The 26,552-nt window shown below is 44.4% G+C and overlaps 1 protein-coding gene across 1 annotated transcript in view; it reads left to right on the top strand.

The window, feature by feature from the left end:
• The window catches only part of NPL (N-acetylneuraminate pyruvate lyase), a 37,810-nt gene extending 13,659 nt beyond the window's left edge, over window positions 1–24,151 (top strand). Inside the window, exons 7-12 of the mRNA XM_039358557.1 lie at window positions 1,673–1,765; window positions 2,624–2,772; window positions 3,260–3,306; window positions 18,003–18,087; window positions 19,699–19,738; window positions 21,819–24,151. Coding sequence (XP_039214491.1) covers window positions 1,673–1,765; window positions 2,624–2,772; window positions 3,260–3,306; window positions 18,003–18,087; window positions 19,699–19,738; window positions 21,819–21,976 — 572 coding nt within the window. The 3' untranslated portion in view covers window positions 21,977–24,151. The remainder of the gene's footprint in view (window positions 1–1,672; window positions 1,766–2,623; window positions 2,773–3,259; window positions 3,307–18,002; window positions 18,088–19,698; window positions 19,739–21,818) is intronic.
• The last annotated feature ends 2,401 nt before the right edge of the window (window positions 24,152–26,552 follow it).

Genomic DNA, 26,552 nt, shown 5'->3' with positions numbered 1-26,552 from the left:
TAAGATGAAAAAGACTTCACCTTTTAAGTTAGCCTTTTCCAATTTGTGTCCCAGGACAATTAAGATTTCAGTTCCTAGAACTCACAGTCAAGGCATTAGAACATCAAATTTATTTCATGGTAGATGTAATGGTCAGGTCCCAAATTAAAAGGAGTCAGGAAAAGGTTTTTAAACAGCCAGTTACATGCTTCTTTTTTATCAGACCACTAGAAAGAAGCTAGAGAAAACTCCTGTGTAACATGTTGGGAATAAATCTCTAAATGGAAAATAGTTCAGTTGCTGAAATTCTTACAACTCTATCCCTTTCATTTTAAACTGGCTAAAGAGGACTCTATGAGAATCTTGCTTGGAAAGAATTACTTTTTGTTTCAGGCATCTACTAAAGATCCTGGCAATGTATGAACATTCAAGGAAAAGTTGAAGCTTCTTCTGTTCTTATTCATCTGAGACACATGCCTGAATATTTACAAGCAGTGAAGACATATTTGGTTTAATTCACGGGTGTCCAATGTTTTGGCTTGCCTGGGCCACATTGAGTGAAGAGGAATTGTGGCTTGCCTGGGCCACATTGAGTGAAGAGGAATTGAATTGTGTGTGTGTGTGTGTGTGTGTGTGTGTGTGTATATAAATAAATAATATATAGGTAGTTCTCAACTTACAACCATTGGTTTAGTGGCTGTTTGAAGTTACAGTGGCACTGAAAAAAGTGACTTAGGGCCATTTTTCACACTTAGAACTGTTGCAGCATTCCTGTGGTCACAGGATCAAAATCTGGATCTTGGCAGTTGGTTCATATTTATGACTGGGGTCATGGGATCACCTTTTGCAACCTTCTGACAAGCAAAGTCAATGGGGAAGCCGCATTCACTTAATAATCGTGTTATTAACTTAATTGCAGAGATTCATTTAACAATTGTGGCAAAAGTTGTAAAATGGAAAGAAACTCACTTAATAACTGTCATGCTTAGCAACAGAAATTTTGGATTCAATTGTGGTTTGAAATCGAGGACTACTACCTGTAGTTTTATAATATAAAATCATATAATAATGTTAAAAGTTTATGATCTTGTGGGGTTGCATTACTAGCTGTCCAGAACCTCATGGGCCCTGTGTGCAGTGGGTTGGACATGCCTGGTCAAATGGTTAAAGTAACAGCCTAGAAGCGAAGAGGCTGTGAGTTCTAGTCAGACCTTGGCATGAAAGTTGGCTGCATGACTTTGGTCCAGTCACTCAGTCTCTCTGCCCATAACATCAGGCTCAAGTGACAAACCGGTTAGTCAATTCCTGTCACAACTAATGGATCAACATTTGATCTAAAAAAAGCACATCCTGCACTTGTGGGAAAAGGCTAAGAAGAAGCTAAAAAGTGAACATATAATGCATACTTTTTTATTTATAGAGAAATCATTGTTTAATGAGTTCAGTGGCTAAAATCTTCGCTTTTGACAACCCAGTGCTCTCCAAAAGGGCTAGACTGTAGTTCCATCAATATTTTTCCAGCATAGCCATTGACAGTTCTGCTGGATAATGATAAAATAACCAAAATGTATAAAGTTGAAGAATGCTGTCCTAGATGAAAGCCAAAGTAATGCTTTTCCTTTTGCTTTCCCTGTTTTAGTTGTATATTTACAATTAATCCATGTTCCACATTGCTCCCTTTGTCCTGCTTTAGATGAATTGGTTGCCTTCTTCCGGGATGTTGCATCTGAAGCTCCTAATATCCCATTCTATTATTATCACATTCCTCCTATCACTGGCATTAAAAGTAAGTGCTACAAATGTAGAAATCCAGTTTATTTCAAGATAACTTTAGTTATAAGCAGCTCTATTTTATTTATTCAGTTTACATTTTAAATTTCTGTAATTCATTTTCACTACCTTGAATTTTTAAATCATGTCTAAGTAATGTTCCTTTAAGGCTGCTATTCTATGCTTGTTTTCATCCAAGGAAACTTTCTTGAACAGAGTAGAACTGATTTATTGGTGAAATTAGAGAATAAGGCACTTCACAATAATATAGTACAGGTAGTCCTCGACTTAAAACAGTTCATTTAGTGACTGTTTAAAGTTACAGTGGCAGTGAAAAAAGTGACTTATGACTGTTTTTCACACTTATGACCATTGCGGCATCCCCATGGTCACATTGACTCATATTTATGACCATTGTTGTGTCCCAGGATCATGTGATCACCTTTTGTGATCTTCTGACAAGCAAAATCAATGGGGAAGCCAGATTTAACAACTGTATCACAAATTTAACAACTGCAGAGATTCAGCTATGGCAAGAAAGTTCGTAAAATGGGACAAAATTTGCTTAACAAATGTCTCCCTTCAAAACAGAAATTTTGGGCTCAATAGTGGTTGTACATCGAGGACTACCAATAGGTCAGACCCAAATATCTTAATTGGGAGTGGTTTTAAAAAAATATCTGGAAGATGCCACATTGCAAAAAATTGCTCAAGGAAAAGCTTCCCACTTTTAATAACCATTCTTGGCTTTGTTGAGTAGAATTGCAACACAGTATACATGTTTCATAAACAAATAAGTTTAGTTTATTATTGCAATGACTCTTGCTTGATCAGATGTGAAAACTTTGTTTACTGTGAATCTCTTTTTGTACAGTTCGTGCTGAAGAATTATTAGATAGTATGAAGGAACAGATTCCTACCTTTAAGGGGGTGAAGTTCAGTGACAGAGACCTCCTGGATTTGAGGCAATGTGTGCAAAAAAGTGAACAAGACAGTTTTATGTTTCTGTATGGTGTGGATGAGGTAAGGGTTTTATATAGAAAATGGTAGCTATAGTAGACATAAGATGGCTTCCTCTGAAAATATAACTAAATAGAGTTTTGAATGTCCTCTCTGAGGACATCCCAAAAAACCTGATGAATATTCCTAGTGCTTTCCTTGAGCAAAATAAGATATATTTTAACTAAGTTATATGTTCTATATGGCCACAGTCCTAGTCTTTCACTGGTTTGGGTGTAAAAGCTGAAATCTGTTGAGTGGAACAATAGACAGAATGGAAAATCAATAGAAGGAGGGAATGAATAGCTGGATGGGCTGGCCCAGGAAATAGGAGATGTGGGTGGCAAATGCTTGCCATCTTGCCAGAGGATCTCTATATGTCAAAAACGGCATGACTGCAATATTGTTGAATGGTGTACAACTGTCAGTTACAACTAGTTTTACTGGAACACGTCAGTTGGCTCCAGTGATGTGTAAATAAAACCAACCATTTTTCTTTCTTACTAAGTAGCAACTCCTGAGTTCACTGGTGATAGGAGCAAATGGGGCAGTTGGAAGGTAAGTTGTCTTTTGTATATGACTGAAAGACCTTTATGAATTGGATGTTGTATCTTCTGTAGAACAGTCTTTCCCAAATGAATGCTTATTAAGGTGAGCTTGAACTGTGACTACTTAAAACTTCTTAGCTAACTTTATTCTAATTACCAGCCAGCATTTTACCCCCAGATCTTTTATTTATTTATTTGTTTGTTTGTTTGTTTGTTTATTTATTTATGAGACTTATATACTGCTTTAAGTGCGAGCACTCTCTAAGCCAGGGGTCAGCAACCTGCAACAGTGAAAGAGCCACTTGGATCCATTTCCCTCACAAAAAAAAAATCCTGGGAGCCGCAAAATGTGCGCGCGCACACTGCGCGCACGCGCATGCGCACAGAACACAGGGCTTGATTGAAGAGAGGAGCTTAAGGCGAAACGTGCGCCTGCCCTGCCCCCCATCCAGCTCTGGTATGAACGGCTCTGCAGTCCTGGCTTCTCTTCCCTTCGGAAAAGACTGCTCTCCCCTCACCCCGCGCTCTCCCTCTCTGGGACTTTCTTCTTGCTGCCTTTTGGCGCGAAGGTTCCCAGGGAGCGGAGGAGGAAGCCGACGGAGAGAAAGAGCTGCTGCAGTGAATGTTCTGAGGCAGCAGAAGACGGTCGCTCGGGCTCGCCTATCTCAGCCTGCTGCAGGAGGCTGGAGTTGAGGCTTCTGGTTTGCTCTGGGAGGGGTGCTTGGAAAAGGGAGGATGGGAAGCGGAAAGTGGGAGAAAGGACGCCTTCCAGCTCTCTGGGGTTCTTTCACTGGGAGGTGAGGAAGCAGCAGTTCTGCTCCGTGGGAGGTGGGAGCAGGCAGCCTCTCCTTCAAACTTTGCCAAGTGACTCCAGGAGCGAAGCGAGCTACGAGTCCTAGGAATGTCAACTTTGCGAAAGAGGGAGGCGATGGTGGGATTAAAATAAAACGGGGGGGGGAGGTTGAGGAAACCCAGCAGATGCTTACATCAGAGGGCCAGCAAGAAAGGCAGGGAGAGGAAGAAAGCTTTCGGGGCTTGTGCACAGACATAGCGGACTCTTTCTCGTCTCCTGCCCTTGCTGCATCTCCTGTGGAGATCATTTGCAGCTCTCTGTGTCTCTGCAGCTTGCTTCTTGAAGCGATTTCAATCAGCCCCATTCATTGCCAAGAATCCCCATGGAAGTCAATGGAGGTCTGCGGCGAATCAAAAAGCCAGCTGCAGTACCTCCACGTCCGTTGATTTGACCGGCTCAGCGGCCCGGGGACGAGCAGGAACCGATGCCCCCACTGCCCGCCGGGCTTGCTGCCTGGCCTGGGGAAACACAAGGCAGGCTCAGCGCCCCGGGGACGGCCAAAACCCAATGCCCCTGTCGGCCGCACTGCCGCCCAGCCCGGGGAGACGCGAGGCAGGCTCAGCGCCACGGGGACGGCCAAAATCCAATGCCCCTGCCGGCCGCCACTGCCGCCCAGCCCGGGGAGACGCGAGGCAGGCTCAGCACCCCGGGGACAGCTACAAACAAATGTCCCCGCCACTTGCTGCCTGGCCCGGGAAAAAACAAGGCTGGCTCAGCGGCCCGGGGACGGCTACAAACCAATGCCCCTGCCACCTGCCGCACGGCCCGGGAAAATGCAAGGCTGGCTCAGTGGCCCGGGGACGGCCAAAACCCAATGCCCCTGCCGGCCGCCACTGCCGCCCAGCCCGGGGAGACGCGAGGCAGGCTCAGCGCCCCGGGGACGGCCAAAATCCAATGCCCCTGCCGGCCGCCACTGCCGCCCAGCCCGGGGAGACGCGAGGCAGGCTCAGCGCCCCGGGGACGTCTACAAACAAATGTCCCCGCCACTTGCTGCCTGGCCCGGGAAAAAACAAGGCTGGCTCAGCGGCCCGGGGACGGCTACAAACCAATGTCCCCGCCGCCTGCCGCACGGCCCGGGAAGATGCAAGGCTGGCTCAGTGGCCCGGGGACGGCCAAAACCCAATGCCCCTGCCTGCCGCCACTGCCGCCCAGCCCGGGAAGATGCGAGGCTTGCTCAGCGGCCTGGGGATGGCTACAAACCAATGCCCCCGCCGCCTGCCGCATGGCCGGGGAAGATGCGAGGCTGGCTCAGCGCCCTGGGGACGGCCAAAAACCAATGCCCCTGCCGGCTGCCACTGCCGCCCAGCCCGGGGAGGCGCGAGGCAGGCTCAGCGCCCCGGGAACGGCCAGAAACCAATATCCCCGCCGTCTGCCGCCCGGGGAGACACGAGGCCGGCTCAGCGGCCCGGGGACGGCTACAAACCAATGCCCCTGCCGCCCAGCTCGGGAAGATGCAAGGTCAGCTCAGCGGCCCGGGGACGGCCAAAACCCAATGCCCCTGCCGGCCGCCACTGCCGCCCAGCCCGGGGAGACGCGAGGCAGGCTCAGCGCCCCGGGGACGGCCAAAATCCAATGCCCCTGCCGGCCGCCACTGCCGCCCAGCCCGGGGAGACGCGAGGCAGGCTCAGCGCCCCGGGGACGTCTACAAACAAATGTCCCCGCCACTTGCTGCCTGGCCCGGGAAAAAACAAGGCTGGCTCAGCGGCCCGGGGACGGCTACAAACCAATGTCCCCGCCGCCTGCCGCACGGCCCGGGAAGATGCAAGGCTGGCTCAGTGGCCCGGGGACGGCCAAAACCCAATGCCCCTGCCGGCCGCCACTGCCGCCCAGCCCGGGAAGATGCGAGGCTTGCTCAGCGGCCTGGGGATGGCTACAAACCAATGCCCCCGCCGCCTGCCGCATGGCCGGGGAAGATGCGAGGCTGGCTCAGCGCCCTGGGGACGGCCAAAAACCAATGCCCCTGCCGGCTGCCACTGCCGCCCAGCCCGGGGAGGCGCGAGGCAGGCTCAGCGCCCCGGGAACGGCCAGAAACCAATATCCCCGCCGTCTGCCGCCCGGGGAGACACGAGGCCGGCTCAGCGGCCCGGGGACGGCTACAAACCAATGCCCCTGCCGCCCAGCTCGGGAAGATGCGAAGGTCAGCTCAGCGGCCCGGGGACGGCCAAAAACCAATGCCTCTGCCGGCCGCCACTGCCGCCCAGCCCGGGAAGACGCGAGGCTGGCTCAGCGGCCCGGGGAGGGGCAGGAACCGATGCCCCCGCCGGCTGCTGCCCCCGCTGGGCCTACCGCCTGGCCCGGGGAAGGGCAGGAACCAATGCCCCTGCCGGCCGCTGGCCCCGCCAGGCCTGCTGCCCAGCCCAGGGAGACACGAGGCCGGCTCGGCTGCCCCTCCGCCTGGTGCAGGTAAGCCCCCTCCCTCCTCCCCACTCACCCTCCATCTCCGGGTCTGCTCCTGCTTGGCCCACTAGGGCCGCAGCTTGCGGGAGGGCTGGCCCTTTCAACGGAGGCTCTGCTGGGCCGCTCCCAGCATCGATCCTGGGGCTTCCCCGCGCGGCTCTCTGGCCACATGCACCTCGGACTGGGCCAGCCCCGGAAAGGCCCTTCCTGGCCACCAGGAGGCAGGGCATCCGGCTGCAGGGCCAATCGGGAGCAAGGGGAAAATCTGCATGTGTGTGAGAGAGAGAGAGATAGAGAGAAGGGAAGCACAAATGCCTCTCTGTCTCTGTCTGTCTCTCTCTCTATGAAAATGGCGGAGAAGGCTCCGGAGCCGCAGGAGGTGGCTCAAAGAGCCGCATGCGGCTCCGGAGCCGCGGGTTGCCGACCCGTGCTCTAAGCGGTGTACACCAGTAAGCAATGTATATATATATTTACATTGCCCCCAACAATCTGGGTCCTCATTTTACCTACCTCGGAAGGATGGAAGGCTGAGTCAACCTTGAGCCGGTGAGATTTGAACTGCTGACCTGCTGAACACAGTCAGCTAAAGTGGCCTGCAGTACTGCACTGTAACTGCTGCGCCACCTCGGCTGAGACTGAAACTAAAAGCACTCATCTTGAGAACTCTATTCTCAGAATTGTTTAGTCCACGGGTTGGCAACCCGCGGCTCCGGAGCCGCATGCGGCTCTTTGAGCCACCTCCTGCGGCTCCGGAGCCTTCTCCGCCATTTTCATAGAGAGAGAGACAGACAGAGACAGAGAGGCACTTGTGCTTCCCTTCTCTCTATCTCTCTCTCTCTCACACACATGCAGATTTGCCCCTTGCTCCCGATTGGCCCTGCAGCCGGATGCCCTGCCCCCTGGTGGCCAGGAAGGGCCTTTCCGGGGCTGGCCCAGTCCGAGGTGCATGTGGCCAGAGAGCCGCGCGGGGAAGCCCCAGGATCGATGCTGGGAGCGGCCCAGCAGAGCCTCCGTTGAAAGGGCCAGCCCTCCCGCAAGCTGCGGCCCTAGTGGGCCAAGCAGGAGCAGACCCGGAGATGGAGGGTGAGTGGGGAGGAGGGAGGGGGCTTACCTGCACCAGGCGGAGGGGCAGCCGAGCCGGCCTCGTGTCTCCCTGGGCTGGGCAGCAGGCCTGGCGGGGCCAGCGGCCGGCAGGGGCATTGGTTCCTGCCCTTCCCCGGGCCAGGCGGTAGGCCCAGCGGGGGCAGCAGCCGGCGGGGGCATCGGTTCCTGCCCCTCCCCGGGCCGCTGAGCCAGCCTCGCGTCTTCCCGGGCTGGGCGGCAGTGGCGGCCGGCAGAGGCATTGGTTTTTGGCCGTCCCCGGGCCGCTGAGCTGACCTCGCATCTTCCCGAGCTGGGCGGCAGGGGCATTGGTTTGTAGCCGTCCCCGGGCCGCTGAGCCGGCCTCGTGTCTCCCCGGGCGGCAGACGGCGGGGATATTGGTTTCTGGCCGTTCCCGGGGCGCTGAGCCTGCCTCGCGCCTCCCCGGGCTGGGCGGCAGTGGCGGCCGGCAGGGGCATTGGTTTTTGGCCGTCCCCGGGGCGCTGAGCCAGCCTCGCATCTTCCCGGGCCGTGCGGCAGGCGGCGGGGGCATTGGTTTGTAGCCGTCCCCGGGCCGCTGAGCCGGCCTCGTTTCTCCCCGGGCGGCAGATGGAGGGGATATTGGTTTCTGGCCGTCCCCGGGGCGCTGAGCCTGCCTCGCGCCTCCCCGGGCTGGGCGGCAGTGGCAGCCGGCAGGGGCATTGGTTTTTGGCCGTCCCCAGGGCGCTGAGCCAGCCTCGCATCTTCCCCGGCCGTGCGGCAGGCGGCGGGGGCATTGGTTTGTAGCCATCCCCAGGCCGCTGAGCAAGCCTCGCATCTTCCCGGGCTGGGCGGCAGTGGCGGCCGGCAGGGGCATTGGGTTTTGGCCGTCCCCGGGCCACTGAGCCAGCCTTGCATCTTCCCGGGCCGTGCGGCAGGCGGCGGGGGCATTGGTTTGTAGCCGTCCCCGGGCCGCTGAGCCAGCCTTGTTTTTTCCCGGGCCAGGCAGCAAGTGGCGGGGACATTTGTTTGTAGCCGTCCCCGGGGCGCTGAGCCTGCCTCGCGTCTCCCCGGGCTGGGCGGCAGTGGCGGCCGGCAGGGGCATTGGATTTTGGCCGTCCCCGGGGCGCTGAGCCTGCCTCGCGTCTCCCCGGGCTGGGCGGCAGTGCGGCCGACAGGGGCATTGGGTTTTGGCCGTCCCCGGGGCGCTGAGCCTGCCTTGTGTTTCCCCAGGCCAGGCAGCAAGCCCGGCGGGCAGTGGGGGCATCGGTTCCTGCTCGTCCCCGGGCCGCTGAGCCGGTCAAATCAACGGACGTGGAGGTACTGCAGCTGGCTTTTTGATTCGCCGCAGACCTCCATTGACTTCCATGGGGATTCTTGGCAATGAATGGGGCTGATTGAAATCGCTTCAAGAAGCAAGCTGCAGAGACACAGAGAGCTGCAAATGATCTCCACAGGAGATGCAGCAAGGGCAGGAGACGAGAAAGAGTCCGCTATGTCTGTGCACAAGCCCCGAAAGCTTTCTTCCTCTCCCTGCCTTTCTTGCTGGCCCTCTGATGTAAGCATCTGCTGGGTTTCCTCAACCTCCCCCCCCCGTTTTATTTTAATCCCACCATCGCCTCCCTCTTTCGCAAAGTTGACATTCCTAGGACTCGTAGCTCGCTTCGCTCCTGGAGTCACTTGGCAAAGTTTGAAGGAGAGGCTGCCTGCTCCCACCTCCCACGGAGCAGAACTGCTGCTTCCTCACCTCCCAGCGAAAGAACCCCAGAGAGCTGGAAGGCGTCCTTTCTCCCACTTTCCGCTTCCCATCCTCCCTTTTCCAAGCACCCCTCCCAGAGCAAACCAGAAGCCTCAACTCCAGCCTCCTGCAGCAGGCTGAGATAGGCGAGCCCGAGCGACCGTCTTCTGCTGCCTCAGAACATTCACTGCAGCAGCTCTTTCTCTCCGTCGGCTTCCTCCTCCGCTCCCTGGGAACCTTCGCACCAAAAGGCAGCAAGAAGAAAGTCCCAGAGAGGGAGAGCGCGGGGTGAGGGGAGAGCAGTCTTTTCCGAAGGGAAGAGAAGCCAGGACTGCAGAGCCGTTCATACCAGAGCTGGATGGGGGGCAGGGCAGGCGCACGTTTCGCCTTAAGCTCCTCTCTTCAATCAAGCCCTGTGTTCTGTGCGCATGCGCGTGCGCGCGCGTGTGCGCGCGCACATTTTGCGGCTCCCAGGATTTTTTTTTTGTGAGGGAAATGGATCCAAGTGGCTCTTTCACTGTTGCAGGTTGCTGACCCCTGGTTTAGTCCTTAAGAATTAAATGTTAAGAAAAATTATTGTGAGTCCTATTAGACAAACCCCAAGTCCATTACAATTCTGATACATTTAATACAACTGGTGATGAATAATATTGCGTTGGTGTAATAAATATGAGATGGCATATAAATTATTACTTATCACTGAGACATATGTATAAATGTGAGAACTAGCTTAAAGTTAGTTATACTTTTGTATAGTATCTAAACATTAATTTTTGAAGCCTAAGCTGTTCAGGCAGGGTTTGAAACACTCGAGAGCCAATCTTCTGTCTCCTGAATATTTCCATTTGTACACATTCAGTTTTCACATGCAGATGCTAAAACCTATAAACAGAATCCCTAGTTTCTCTACCAGTGAGTATTGGGTCATGTCGACAATGTAGGGGGCAAAAATGTGATTTAGGTGGAATTGCATAACTGCATAGCACTTAACCATGCTGGTAATTTTTAGATAATTTTCACAATCAGAATTACCCCCTTCTCTGTAAGAAAAGACAATACTTTTAATTTGAGTCATTCTACATTAGATTCTGAGTTAAAACATACATGGAGAACTCATTGCTCATCTCTTCTCTAGTTTAAATTGGATCATTTAACTTGTAATTGAAATATGAATGTCTCTGTTCCTTTTGCACAAATGTCACAGGAGTCCATTGGACAAATATCTATGCTATTAGGGATGAATGGTGGGTGACTTGTTGTCCTGTCCTAGCTGAAGAACCTCTTTTCCTTTATCTGCTTCCCTATGTGTGAAGCCAGTTATGTTTTAAATACACAAATAACAAGACTTTCCTCCTTTCTCCCCATCTCTAGTACATGTATCACTACTTATGAATTTGATAATTTCCTTTTCATAATTCTGTTCCTGGTTTTTGAAGTGCTTCACTCTGGAATGTGCATCATACACAATTTTAAAATTTGGGGGAAAAGTCTTCCCCAATCTCCAATGTGAATGAAGCAGTGTGCCATTAAAATTGGTTTGGGGCTTGGAAGGAATATTTCTTTTAAAAAGGAAGGTTGAGGAAACATACTTTTGCTGGTATGGAAAGGTGCTAAGCAAAGGATTCCACATTTTCTAATAATTCCATGAAAACTGGGGGGGCGGGGCCAGCTGCCAGGAAGAACGGGTGTGTTGGATGATTCTCTGAAGCATCTAACCCCGTTCCCGACTGTTTGACAGATCCTTTGGGGTCCCTAGTTCCCTGGAGGGGGACTGGGAACAACAAGGCGCCCTGGGGAGTGGATTCAGGCGGCAGCCAGGAGCCACGAACCCAGGAGAAGCTTTGACAAGTCAAGCGGAGAAGGAGAAACGGCCGACAATGGCGGCAGTGAAGGAATGACAGCAGTCAGCTGGCCGAAGCTTAGCGGTGGAAAAGCTGGACGGTGACATGACAGTTCCAGTCAAATTCATCTGAGCAGAGATTCTGGCTAGAAGGGATCCGGTGTAAGATCGTACTGGAGGATTTCGCTTGAAACTTACTGACTTTAGTGGCCTACAAGAGGGGAGGAGGGATTTCCCTCGCTCCTGGAAAAGCGGCGAAAAGGAAGGTTTGGCTAAAAAGGCTTGCCTGCTTACTTGCTACGTTGGCTGGATTTGTGGAGAAGAGAAAGGGGGCGTCCTCCTTCTTCCCTTACTCCAGAGATTGAAATTTAGCCCTGGAAGGCTAGCTACTCTAAGGCACAAGGGAGATCGGTTGGAAGAAGACGGAGGTAGACATTTTGGAATGAATAGACAAATTTAATACCAAAAACTATACTAGAGTGACACCTGCTGGTTAAATCGAGAATTGCTGTAAGAGTGGGAAGGGAAAAACTACTAGGGAAAGAGACTGTGTAGCAAATTTGCCCTTGCCTTGTAATGTTAAGAACTTCTTGATTCTTAGTAACAACTTTGATACTCTGGAAAACATCTTAACAATTGTAAATAAGTGGGGAGGTTGGTTTGGAAAATTGAAAAAAATGTCTAGTACTCCAAACCTTACAAGGGCTGGAATAGGGAGAAAGCAGACACTTCAAACTACATTGCTGGAACCAGGTTCTGTTAGGCAAAGATCACTAGAAGAAATGGCTCAAAAAGATAGGGCAAACCCACTTAAAGACTTGCAACAAATGCTGCAATCAATGCAAGAGTTAATGTGTAAAAACCATGAAGATCTGAAAAAAGAAATAGGTGAAATAAGGAATGATACAGGTGAACTTAAAGATAAAATTAAATCTATGGATGGGAAATTTGAATCCTTCCACCACCAACTTATGAAAAATGGAGGAAAGGATGGATAAAGAAGAGCAGAGAGTGGATGAAATGAATGAAAGGCTAATTCAAGCCAATAAAGAATTAGAAACCACAGTTATTTCTTTGGAACTTGAGAAGGCTGCTCATTATCTACGGTTTCAAAATGTAGGAGAGATGAAAGGTGAAGACCTCCCAGTAATAATGTCAGATATTCTAGCAGGAGCGTTGGGGTCTACCAGAGAGGAGATGGCCAATGAGATAGATGAAACCTATAGAATACACACAAATTACGCAAGACGACACAATCTTCCCAGAGAAGTGCACATTAGGTTTATTAAGAAATCAGTTAGGGATGAAATTCTTTTCAGATTCAGAGATGATACACTGGAATATCGAGGTAAACAGCTGATTGTACTTAAACAAGTGCCCAAAAGAGTGAGAGACCTGCGAAGGCCTTACCAATACATAACTTCCAAACTGATAAGGAAAAATATCAATTTTAGATGGCTAACTCCGGAAGGAATTCTGGTAACATGGCAGGAGAAAAAGTTTCGCCTAGACTCAATAGAAAAAGCAGAGGAATTCTACAGGGAAAACTTTGGTAGTAAGGAAGATTTAGTTGAAAGAGAAGCAAGAGAGGAAGGAGAGACACTGGTGCAAGCCATTGAAGCTAGAGGTAAAAGAGTTGAGCTTCGAGAGGACATTGATGAAGGGAAAAATGAAGAAAGCAGGAGGAGAGTAGGTTTAAGGAAATTAAAGAGGCTAGACCGATAAGATCAACAGTGGAAAGAGGGAAGGATTTACAAACTCAAGAGTCTAGACCAGCAATAGTAACTAGATCTAAACATAGATAAGGAGGGGAAGAAATGTGTTGAATCTATATCTATCAACGTTAATGGCCTCAACTCTCCAACAAAAAGGAAGAAGTTTTTCAATAGGCTCAATAAGATGAATTTAGATATAATAATGTTACAAGAAGTCCACATTAAAAAACAACATCAATATTTATTAAATTGTCCTAAACTGGGGAATATGTTCGCAGCACTTTCGCAATATAAGAAAGGAGGTGTGGTAGTATATATTAAACAAGAAATTGTGGCTAAGCAAATTTATAAGGACGAAGATGGCAGAATTCTAATTGTGGAAGTAACTTTGAATAAAGCCAAAATTCTTTTGGTTGGAATTTATGCCCCGAATGAGGGGCAAAAACATTTCTATAAGAAACTCTACAACATTATTAGCCAGTTGGAACATGATAGCATTTGCATAATGGGTGACTATAATGCAATTGTGGATAATAATCTAGATTATAAATGTGGAAAGAATAGAAAAAAAATTAGAGGAACAATATCTGATATTTTCTTAAAAATGGTAGATGAGTTTAATATACAGGATATTTGGAGAGAAAGGAATCCTGGGAAAAAACAGTTTACCTTTTATTCTGGACATCATCAATCTTGGTCCAGAATTGATATGGTGTGGATGTCAGCTGACTTAAATTTAGAAGTAGAGGAGATTATGATTGATACAAACACCTGGGCTAATCACAATCCGATTAGAATTAGATGGAAGGGGCAAAAAAACACGAGGAGATGGACTCTAAAAAGGGCAATCTTAAATCATAAAGAATTCAAATCAAAATTAGAAGAACAATTGGATCTGTTTTTTAAGTCAAACGAGGAGGATACAAACTGCCAAAATTTATGGGATACAACCAAAGCCTACATGAGAGGCGTTGTAATTTCTTATATGGCTAGGGAACACAAAATCAAAACACAACGCCAAAGACAACTGGAAGAAGAACTACGTAAAGTTGAGGATAACCTGCAAAATGAACCACAAAGATGTGATTTGAAACAACAGATTGATTTAATTAAACATAAGATGGATATTATTACGAAGGAAGATCTAGGACAGCAGATAAAACGTACTAAACAAAATTTCTTTGAAAATGCCAATAAACCAGGGAGATGGTTGGCTTATAAAATCAAAAAACACAATAATAAGCAGAGAGTTACCAACCTTTATAACGCCAAAGGTGATATGGTGTGCCAGAACGAAGGAAAAAAGCTAGTGGCATATGAGTTTTATAAGAATTTATATAAGGACGACGAAAAGAGAAATAACTATGACATAGTACAGTATTTACAACTAGTCGATTTACCCAAGGTGCCAGAAGAATTTAAAACTCTCCTAAATAAAGAGATAACATATTTAGAGCTCTCGGTCGCAATTAAGAAACAGAAGAATAATAAAACACCTGGGCCAGATGGTATACCTGCAGAAATGTATAAAATTGCACAAGAATCTTTAAGCCCAATGCTGTTGGACTTATTTAACGAGGTTTTAACCCAAGCTAAAATACCAGCTTCATGGGAAGAAGCCTTCCTCACGTTGATACCTAAAGAAAACACAAACCTGACACAAATTAAGAACTATAGACCCATTTCTCTTTTGAATTCAGATTACAAGATTTTCATGGCAATAATGGCACAAAGATTGGAAAGGTTCTTAGTGGATTTTATACATATTGATCAAAACGGCTTTCTATCTAAAAGATATATAAGAAACAATATTAGGACTGTTTTGGACATATTGGAATATTATGAAGTACATAATGAAAAGCAAATGTGTTTAATTTTTCTTGATGCCCAAAAAGCATTCGACAATGTAAAATGGGATTTTATGTTTAATCAATTATTGTATATGGACTTTGGGGAAAATTTCTTAAATATGTTTAAATCAGTTTACTCTAAGCAGGTGGCCAAAGTAATAATCAATGGAGAACTGACTGAGAGTTTCCAAATGCAAAAAGGCACAAGGCAAGGCTGCCCACTATCACCATTGTTATTTATATTATCTCTTGAGGTATTAACTAGAGCAATCCGGCAAGATGAACAGATCCAAGGTCTAGAAATCAAGAAAGAGACATTTAAAATACAAGCCTTTGCAGATGATTTAGTTTTTATAATTGAAGAACCACTACAATCAGGGATTAGACTGATGGAAACATTGAATAGATACGGGGAAATAGCAGGTTTAAAAATAAATAAAGAAAAAACTAAAATGCTTGTCAAAAATATGACTAAAACACAGAAAAATGAATTGGTTGACAGAATTGGTGTTCAAATCACAAATAAAATTAGATATTTAGGGATACAACTGACTGCCAAATGCGCTACGCTTAAAAGGGATAACTACGATAAGTTAATAGAACAGATTCAAAAAGACTTTGATATTTGGACTAACCTACAGCTCTCTTTTATGGGCAGAATTGCAGTGATAAAAATGAATGTGTTGCCAAAAATCTTATTTCTGTTCCAATGTATACCTATAAAATTAGACAAGAAATTTTTTCAAAATTTGAATAAAATGATGTGTAAATTCATCTGGCAAGGAAAAAGAGCAAGGATTAAATTAAAATTACTACAGGACTTAAAGGAAAGGGGGGGATTTGGTCTTCCAGACTTGGAGAAATATTACCAGGCCGCAGCATTAGTATGGGTAAGAGATTGGATATTACTAAAAAATAGGAGACTATTGTGTCTGGAGGGCCATGACCTACAAATAGGATGGCATGCCATATTATGGGATCATAAATATAAAGTACATAAATATTTTCGAAGTCACTATATTAGGCAAGCTCTTATTGATGTATGGACAAAAATTTGGCAACCAAATTATACCCAAGTACCTAGTTGGATCTCACCGTTAGAAATATATGTACACCCAAAATTTACTCAATTAGACAAGACCATAACATATAAAAATATCTTAGATGAAAGAGGGGAATTGAAATCCAGGAAAACTATCCACGATGAAGGGATAGAATTAGAATGGTGGGCATACCTGCAACTGCAGGCAAGATATCGGAAAGACAAAAAAGAGTTAGGCATTAAACTAGAACCAATAGAATTGGATAAAATAATTTTGGGGTCGGAGGATAAAATGATTAAAAAATTATACTACTATTTGCTAGATCAGGCAACGTACGAGGAACAAGTAAAAGTGACTATGTTGAATTGGAGTAAGGATTTTGGTCTTAATTTTGATCTGCATATATGGCAAGAACTATGGGCAAGAAACAAGAAGCTTACTTTGGCCACCTCTTACAAAGAGAACCTTTACAAAATGTTTTATAGATGGCATCTCCCACCCACAAGATTGTCTAAAATGTATACCAATGTCTCCCCTAAATGTTGGAAATGTAATTTGAAAAGTGGAACTTACTATCATATGTGGTGGGAATGCACGCGAGCTTGTGATTTTTGGAACAGGATTAAAATATGGTTGGAAGAAATATTAGAGCAAGCGGTAGAACCAAAACCAGAACTCTTTCTATTAGGTTTAACTATGCAAAAACATGACAAAGGCGTACTTTATTTAATGCTACACATTTTAACGGCCTCCAGGCTGGTTTTTGCTCAAAATTGAAGGAACAAGGGAACCCCAACGGAAGAAGAGATCCTGCATAAAATTCTAATATGTGCTGAGATGGACAGGCTTACAATTATTATGAAAGACAAAACGGAAAACGAATACTTCGAAATCTGGGGCAAATTTTACCGCTGGTATGAATTAAGAACTGCTCGGACTTCAAACTAATGGTAGAATTAAAAGATATACATAACTGTACATATAATTGTATATATAATTGTATTGTATAAAAGATGAGGTTTATATAGAGGTTAAGAACAATGTATAAAATTTTTGTACTATGATAGGAACTGATTGGAAAATTCATTCTGGAATGTCATGTTTGTCCATTGTTGTTTTAATTGTATTATGAATAAAAATTTATATAAAAAAAATAATAATAATTCCATGAAAACTGACTTCTGATAATTTTTGAAATCTGATATCCTCCGTATAGTTGCATATCCAGCTTCTGCACTGGAATAATATGCTGCACTGTTTGCTCTAATTGCAATTGCAGATAGTTCTCAACCAATGTCCATTCAGGCAGTGACCATTTAAAGTTTTGACAGAGCTGAAGGAGAGGACTTCCAGCTGATCCTCCAGGTTCCAGCCATTGCAGTACTTCTGTAGGCACATGAACCAAATTAGATCCCAGGTGGACCCATCCACATTTATGACCACCTTTTGACTGACTGCCTACCTGCTGCCACCAGCTGTCCCCATGGCCTGATCCTGCTACATCTCCTGCACCGTGCACCATTATTGTACTGTCCAGGTTCTTCTTTCATGCCGGTACAGTTGTGACTTTTCTTGTGCCTTGCCAGGACTTCCATTTGCACTCTAATCAGGGCTTTCTTTCATGAAAGAAGCTTGGCATGTGAAAGAAGGCCCCAGCTGCCCTGGCACAAAAGGAGAACACAACCTTCCTTCATACTCTAGGCTTCTTCTGTGAAAAAAGACCTGGGTGGGGCACAAAGGGAAGTCCTGGGCACAGTGCAAGAGAAGCCAAGGCTATCTGCACCAGTGTAAAAAAAAAAAAGCATCATGAAAGAAGCCCCCAGCCAGTACAATAGTGATGCCTGATGCAGCAGGCAGAGCTGGCAGGAGTCAAAGGTGGTAGCAGGTAAGTGGGAGGCAGATGGGTGGATTTCAAGAGTTGGCAGAGGAGGCAGTCCCTTACCTTACCAAGACTTGGGGCTGTAAGGGACCAAGCTGAGAAAATGGCTTGGAACAGGGTAGATCTTCACCTAATAGTCAATGGGATTTAATTAACAACAGCAGTGGACTGCTGGGATTATGGTCACTAAGCATGCAGTCATGTCATGTCGCCTTTTATGACCACAACACTTAGCAATGGAAATTCTGGTCCCAAATACTGTTGTTAACCAACGACTACTTGAATGCTTTAATCTACTTTTTCATTGTTTGTATCTTTTTCTTTTTTAACAGTACATATAACTACCTGGGCAGGATACATAACTTACTACTTGAAGCTTTTGCCTCTGGAGATTTGTATTCAGCACAAAAATATGAGGTATGATGTTTCTGGCTGAAAAGTAAGTCAAAGTCAAATTCAGCCTCTGATGAATTACATGGACCCATTCATGTTACTTTTGTTTAGCATTATGTAAGTGGTTTGCCACTGCTGCCTTCTGGATTTTTGTTGTTACAGTTCACTCTAGCTTAGAGACTGAGTTTTCCCGTTGATTTCCTACCTAAGTAATAAACTTAGCAGCATCTTTTTTCAAGATCAATTAGATCCTAACGTGTGTGTATCCGTGTGTGTGTGTATGTTTGTGTGTGTGTATATATATACATATGTACATATACATATACATATATAGAGAGAGAGAGGGGGGGGAGAGAGAGAGAGAGAGAGAGAGAGATGTCTGACTAAAGCCAATTGCAAGTTGCTTGTTTGCTATAATTACCACTGGGAGTCAGGCATCATGTAAATTTAATAAATTAAACTAAATTAAAAATTAAACCATAGCATGTACATGAAAGTAGTATGAAATTGAAAGTGTGGAATTGATTCATAAATATACAGATTAGAAGAGAGTGGAACAGTGTTTGAATGAATTAATAGAGATAGAAAATGACAATACAATAGCAACAGATTTCAAACATTCTTAAACAATTTCTTAAACAAATTAGATTACCACTGATGGGGACATATCAGGTTGTGATCCATAAGAGGTCTGGATCTGAAAAGAAAAATGTTCTAAAGTATCCCCTTTCTCATTTATAGGAATCAGAGTGAAATGATATAATAGAATGTAATTCCTTCAGCCCTATTAGTTCTCTGAGATCCAATATATCAATACAATAATTTTGCCTGAAGTGAATATTAAAACAATTGAAATGTTGTCTGTGTAATGATAGCATGCTCATGTAGATCATTAATCCTCTGCTATTGCTTTCTGAAATACCAGGTCCAAACAGGAAGTAAAGTGCAACATAATGATTAATATGCTCATTATCCTCCCCAGAAGGCTTTTATGAGTAATAGCCTCAAAAGCAACTGAAAACTCCAGAATTAACAGTCATATTCACTCTGAATAAGGTCATTTAGAAGTTGATCCAGTCAGTGTCATTTCAAAACCGTACCTAAAACCAGATTAAAATAGAATTGGGTAATTAGTCTCATATAAGAGAATCTGGAATATAACAACAGTTCTGCGTAATGAATCAGATAAATGTTAGCCTATATAGGTCTTTTGAAAGAGCCATCCCAGAACTGTTCTTATGTTCTCATCATTCATAGTGGCCAACAAGGACAAGAGAGAAAACAGTCCTTTCCCTTTTGTGCTCCTGTTAACATCTTATTCTCCATCAATTTTTTAAAGTAATTTTGACAACTTCCAACTTAGCAGCTATTACTACAATAAGAAATATCATAGTAATGACTATAGATTTCAGTATACATTGTATGAAGAAATTATATAGGAACTACTCATTCCAACTGCTTGTTACAAAGGAATATATGTAATGTAAGTAACCTTTAGCTATTGCAATAGTTGCTTCAGAAATCTTTTTCCTGATTGTTTCCATCAAGACAATTGGGACAGATCCACAGCTGTCTATTGGATTTGAATATAATATTGAATGCATTAGATGAATAATAATACTTTGTTTCTCTTAGTTCTGTATTCAGGAGTTCCTCGGCTTTCTCATTTCACTCGGTAAGTACTTCAGTAATTTAATCCATTTGCCTCTGCTAAATAGTTTCCTAACGTGGACTGAATGCTTCTCAGTTTTCCCTAAATTAGTTTCCATCTCCTAGAAGTTCAGTTCTGTAGAATTCCATTCAACCATGTTTCATTCATTTCTTTTATAAATTGCCCTTCATATTTTCTTCTACAGGTATTCCTTTCTTAATGGGAATTGGGCCTGGCAACTCCAATGTTAAGCAATGCAGTCTTAAAGTGCCATATCACATAACAGTGCTGCTTAGCAACAGCAATTCCAGCAATCCCAATTACTGTTGTAAAGCAAATCACTACATTGTTAAGCAAGGACCTCATGTGACCAAATCTTTTGACTTCCTGCTGGCTTCCCCATTGACTTTGCTTATGGGAAGCTGACAAGGGAAGATCACAAATCGCAATCATAAGACTGTGGGGCATTGTAAAGGTTAGAAATCTGGGCTGGTTGCTGAGGCCCAGATCAGGATCACATGACTGCTGGGGGGGGGGCTGTGTGGCTGGAACTTCTAGGATTGGTTACAAGTACCATACAGTTAGCACTGTCATAAGTTTAAAGTCACTGAATGAGTGGTCATTAATCAAGAAGCACTGTATTTCTTGATTTCCTGTTTTCTATTTATTCAGACTCTCCTTTTCCAGTTTCCTTTTTTTTTCTTGATTATGCAGCTATTGCAATCTGAAGCAGGTGCAACTGTCAACTGATCCTTAAAGAAGCCATATGTTTTGTTAGGATCACACAGTAGCCATTCATTTCCAGGAATTAAGGAGGCACTAAAGATAAAGTTATACTTGTTTTCACCTCCTTAACTCTAGCCCAGCTCCTTCTTTAGGAGCCACTAACGGGTCAATTCCTAGAAGAGATCAACCCTGACTGCTCTTTAGAAGGCCAGATCCTGAAGTTGAAACTCAAATACTTTGGCCACCTAATGAGAAGGAAGGACTCACTGGAGAAGGGCCTAATGCTGGGAAAGATTGAGGGCAATAGAAGAATGGGACGACAGAGAATGGGATGGCTGGATGGAGTCACTGAAGCAGTAGGTGTGAACTTAAAGGGACTCCAGAAGATGGTAGAGGATAGGAAGACCTGGAGGAACATTGTCCATGGGGTCGCGATGGGTCGGACACGACTTCGCAATTAACAACAACAACAAACGGGTCAATGATTGCACCCATCCCAGTTTTGAAACATCTCTTATACTTTGAATCTGAATCCCTACCTTTCTCATTTTAGTTTGGGTCTTGACCTACAATCATTCATTCAGTGACCAAACATCAGCACTGAATGAATGGTGGTTACAACCAGAGTTCTGCCCATCCCGGTACTCTCACAATGATGTGATTGTGATTGGTTACTTACACTGCAATGTACGACTGCTTGTGATGCTATCTGCAACCTTCCTTGCTAACTTCCCTACAAAGCTGGCAGGGAAGGTCACAAGTTACTAGGTTGTGTCTCCCACTGTGCACCTTTCCTAGTTTCTGTATGCCTGAATCATGCCAGCCTCATGCTCTCCCCCGCATCCTCCCTGACCTTCACTGCACCTCCTCCCTTGCACTCTTGCACAATTCCGCACACTCTCCACAACCCTTATTGCACCACCCTCATGTACCCTCCCCAACTTAGACTGTACCTTTCATGGACCCTCTCTGATCCATGCAATGCCGTTCATGCATCCCTTCACGGACCCTCCCCAACCTGCACTGACACACCATTCTCTCACTTCCCCCTCTGGCAGAAGCGACTTTCCTGCCTGCTGGCCTGAGACTTGCAGCTTTCTGCCAGCTTCCCACCTGACTTTGGTCATGAGACGCCTGCAGGAAGTTGCCTCACCTAGCAACTGTGTGATTTGGTTAACAAAAGCAACCAGAGTTGCAAGGATTGCCATTGCTAAGCAACGTGGTTGCGCTTTATGGCTGCATTGCTTAGCAATGGAAATTCCAGTCCTACTTGCGATCGTAAGTCAAGGACTACCTGTATTACATTAACACATCACTTAAAAACTATCAGTAGATATGTTATAGTATGTTAACTGAATGATTTTTGCACTTTGGGCAGGCTTTGGTGTTCCACACATCAAAGCGGTCATGACAATATTTTCCGGGATCCCGATGGGCCCACCACGACTTCCACTTTCACCTGTCTCTGACGACTTCATCTTTAAAGTAAAAACCAAGCTGGAAAGCCTGAAGAACTGCCTCTTTTGTTCAGTTTAAACCTCACTGTGGTCTTAAAAGAATAGCCCATATAATTTGGTAAACTTGAAATGTAGTATTTGAAATATTTGCAGCTTGCACCATTTTCATGAAGTTTCATGAATCTGGCATGGACTACTTCTTATCCAGAATAATCTGGCCTTGTTTGTGTGGAAGATGATAACTGCTTTTAGTCTGCCAATACTGTGAAGTTTTCCAGGGGAAAGAAACTAACTTTGAAATAGGAGGATCTCGTTTCCAACAAATAAAGAAGTCTTGTCTCCTGAAATTCTTCTGCAACATTAGAGAGCATGGTACAATTTAAGCAACTGATTTATTTCTTATTACTTTCATATCCTGAAGCAATATGAATAGTAATGTAGTGCTTAAAGCACTGCATTTATAGAACCCATACTCTGGAAATCTTTTACATTTACTCTTGAAATGTACATACTGTTGAAAACTTGAAATAGGAACATGTCCAATTGGAATAACAAATTGTAATTAACAAGTGTTTTCTAGCTTTTTTTAAGCTCCATTTTTTAAAATAATGAAAGAGTAACAAAAAAGGAATAAAGCTAATTATACACTCCTTGCCTGGATGGCCAAAACAACAAAGTGTTATTTAAAAAAGAAATAACCTGGGATTTCATCTCAGCTTATCTAGGATACATGCATTCATTTTTACAAAGAAGTAAATCATGAAATGGAACTTATTATCACCATGATGTTTTGAGCCTTATGTTTTTGTTTACTACCAAGTTTTCAACCATAGGCAGCCTATGAAATGAGTATTAGCCTCAAAGTATATTATAATATTGCAGGAAAAGAAGGGAAGGATTGTTACACTAGCCTTGGATGACACTGTTTTGATGTGAAAATGAGTAAAGCAGGTATTTTCTTGATCAAACTGAAATTCTAACTACAGTATTACTAGGGTCAGGAATGATAAAGGAGACTACACATCATGGAATGAAATTCCTCCCCACCTATTAATATCCTGTTAAACCAGTGGTTCTCAACCTTTCTAATGCTGCGACCCCATAATACAGTTCCCCATGTTGTGGTGACCCCCAACCACTTATACATCATCGGATGCCAGGGGCGTGGCCAAAGAAAAGAGGGAAAAAATGGCGGACAGACTTGTTTGGCGACCCCCGTGAAATGGTCGTTCGACCCCAAATGGGGTCCCGATCCACAGGTTGAGAACCACTGTGTTAAACTAACTCATCACCAAGCTACCAAATCTATCTTAATTGATTATGGGAGTTGTAGTTCAAATAAATGGATGAAACAGAAGCATATACTGTCATTTTTTGACCAAACCACTATCCAGAAACAGTGTAGAGTTCTTCTTTAAAAGAACTGCAAGAGGTAGTAAGATCTTGAATTTAAAACAACACTCAGTGAAACTAACTTATTATATTTTTTAACCCACGCTATTATTAGCAGATTTTCCCTTTTGCTGGTCAATAGGAAAAATGGAAGTTCTTTACAAATAATGATAATGTGTCAAATACATCCTGACTATTACATGTTTAGCATACAGGTATTTCTTGGATCCCGACAGCAATTGAGATTAAGATCTTATACCCCTGAAAATATATCTTAAAATGTGTTGAACATCTTGCCTGTTGCATTAGAAGATGGGCAAGATATTCTTCATGGGAAATTATTCAACCCTGTATTTCTTTTTTAAATTATTTCTATTATAATTCATCCATTTTGGGGCTTGTAGCAAACAAGGAACTTCAAAATCCAATCATACTCTTTCTTTATATCTTAATTATGTGCTTCCAGGTAGGGGTTTAATGAATAATTGCCCACCAATCATTTATACTTGCTTTTTTCTCCATATCACTACCATTAATTTGCTTACTGGCAAAATTCCATGTGAGAAAGGCTTCATGATGCCTTTGATAGTTACAAGTAGGAATCCTCTGCCTAGAAATATTACTGTCTGAGCCATACACTTGAATTGGTTGAGTAGATGCACTTTCAAAGCTATTATCAATGTATTTCTGCTTCTGTTAATACATATGGAAATATGTTAAAGGTTGGCAGAACAAAGGAAAACAAAGGAGAAATCACTGATTGTTTGATGCAGCTGGTTGCCTGCTGATGACTGATTGCTAAGTACTGCTACTTGTTTCCAGAATGCTATTAATTGAGTAAAGATTGTTTCCCTAGTGACTATGCAATGTGTCCAATTAGAGTATTGCTTTTGATTACCATGTTGAGGTAGCTGGGAAGTAATTGTTCTATCTTATTCTGCCCTGGTCAGATCCTTTGGAGTACTCTACACTCAGACTTTAGAGCAAGTTCAGAGGGGGTTACTGAAATGATGAAGGATCTGGAAACCAAACTCTTTGAGGAATAGTTAAATGATTAGACTACAGGAAAGACAAGTGAAGGGAACATATAGTAGTGTCTTCAAATACTTGAAGAAGGTGGGTTGGTTTATTTTTTATTGACCCAAGGGGCAGAACAGATCCAGTGCCAGGCCTAACATAAAGAGGAATTTCCTGACTGTATGAGCTGTAAGTCAGCAGAGCAGGCTGCTTTATGAAGTGGAGTTCTCCTACAGTGGAGTTCTTCAAACAAGCTTAGATGGTCACCTGTCAGAGATATCTAATAGATCAGGGGTGTCAAACAGCCGGCCCACAGGCCGGTTGCATCATACAGAGGCCACATCCACCCCAGCTCCGGCAATGCAAAAAAAGTCGCAATATGTCACAACATGTCACATGACGCGGCGAGTTTGACATTCGTGTAATCCTGCAGCAAAGTGAATGAGTGTCCTTTCAATTGTGATTCTATGAACATTCTCAGAAAGTGGTGGTTGTGATTTAGTATGCATGAAAAAATGCACAGAAATGCATTTACGAGGACATGAAATTAATCAAATTGATTTATTTTATTGGATTTAAAGGCTGTCCAATTCCCTGATGGCTTTGGCTTAAAGTAGAAAACAATAAGGGAAACGAGACATGCATGAAAACAAGCCCAACACCATAACAAGAAAACCAATAGATTGTGACAGCCACCCAAATACAGGCCTGGGAGTGAAGTCACTTTTTGAAGATTTTTTTGAACAACTTCAAGTTGGGAGCCATAGGAATCTCCAGACGATGCTACTCTAGAGGGCAGGTATTAAAACAGTTAAGGCAGGTTTTCCAGATCCCAATGAAGGGCCCTAGAGAATGCCCATTCTGCCCAATCTTACTGGGTAGGCAGAAATTACTGGAAATTGCAGTCCTTCAAATAACCAAGCCCTATGGTAGGGGTAGGCAACCTCACTTGTGGACTTCAATACCCAGAATTCCTGAACCAGCCATGCTGACTCTGGAATTCTGGGAGTTGAAGTCTACAAGTCATAAAAGAGCCAAGGTTGCCTACCCCTGCCCTATGGCATAAAGGGCTTGAATTGTACCTGGAGACCAACTTGCAACCAAAGTAGCTTTTGAATAGCAGTGATACAGACATATTGTGGCACACTCAACACTGCTGACACCGCTATATTCTGGACTAGCTGTAACTTCTGAGCAGTCATCAAAGGCAGCCCTATGTAGAACATGTTGCAGCAATTTATTAAGTTGAATAGGGCATATGGTTTTTTTGAAGCCCCCCCCCGCCCCCCATTCTAGTGAACACCACAGCTGATACATAAAATGGACCTGCACAAAGTTGCTCCTGGTCATACCTGCTATTCAAGCAGGAGTTGTAAGTTCAGGATGTTCTCATAACTCTGCTTAACTTTCCAAGATGTTTCTACTATCTTTCAAACCCCCACCCCCAGGCAACGAGTATATTTCAATATTACACAGATTCCTACAACTGTCTCCTATTTTACTGCCTACATATGCTTCTGGGGTATAGATGAGCACAAAGAAATGTATTCCTAGAAAGGCAGATTATGCTTGAGCAGGTATTTTGTTTTGCAATATGTTAACATTCCACTTTTTAAAAACTAAGATTCTTTTTAACAACGGCAATGAACATATTGGGTGCCCAAGGAGTGTTTATTGCATATATTAGTATTTCTGGATACCACCAACTGGGTCCAAACCTAACATTTTGGATTAGAATTGTGATTCTGATGAAAAGTGACTTTTCCGGTTTTCACAAGTTAAGTGGACTTTTAAATATATGTAACCATATATTTGTTCCAGTTTGTTGAATAGGATATCGTTTGCACTCAGAGAAATTAAGTGAAAAGACCAGACTAGCATCTGTTAAATTTTACAGAGCATCACAGCATTCATTGTTACCTACATTTCCTAGCTCAAACTGTGGCAGTGTATCATCATTGAATTACAGCCAACCCTAGACAGTGCTTATTTAATTTTACGGGCCTTCATTTGTTTGCTTTTACTTTTATATCTTGCAACATATAAAATGTTACTCATCAATCACAATTGATGCAGAAGATTTAATTAATCAACTCTGACATATCCCCTCAACTAATAATTTTCTAACATACCTCTGGAGAAGGTATATCTGTGTGGTCATTAAAAGTCAACTCAGAACATTCTGCAGGGACCACAGCTCCACAACACAGTCCTTTCAGCAGTTCCAAGAAGTCTCCACACCCATT

Source organism: Crotalus tigris, unplaced genomic scaffold, assembly GCF_016545835.1.
Source record: "Crotalus tigris isolate CLP2741 ecotype Arizona unplaced genomic scaffold, ASM1654583v1 scf7180000019024.823168, whole genome shotgun sequence".
NCBI classification, from domain to species: Eukaryota; Metazoa; Chordata; class Lepidosauria; order Squamata; family Viperidae; genus Crotalus; species Crotalus tigris.
The sequence above is the reverse complement of the archived record's forward strand: the minus strand, read 5'-3'. Positions and strand labels throughout refer to the sequence as shown.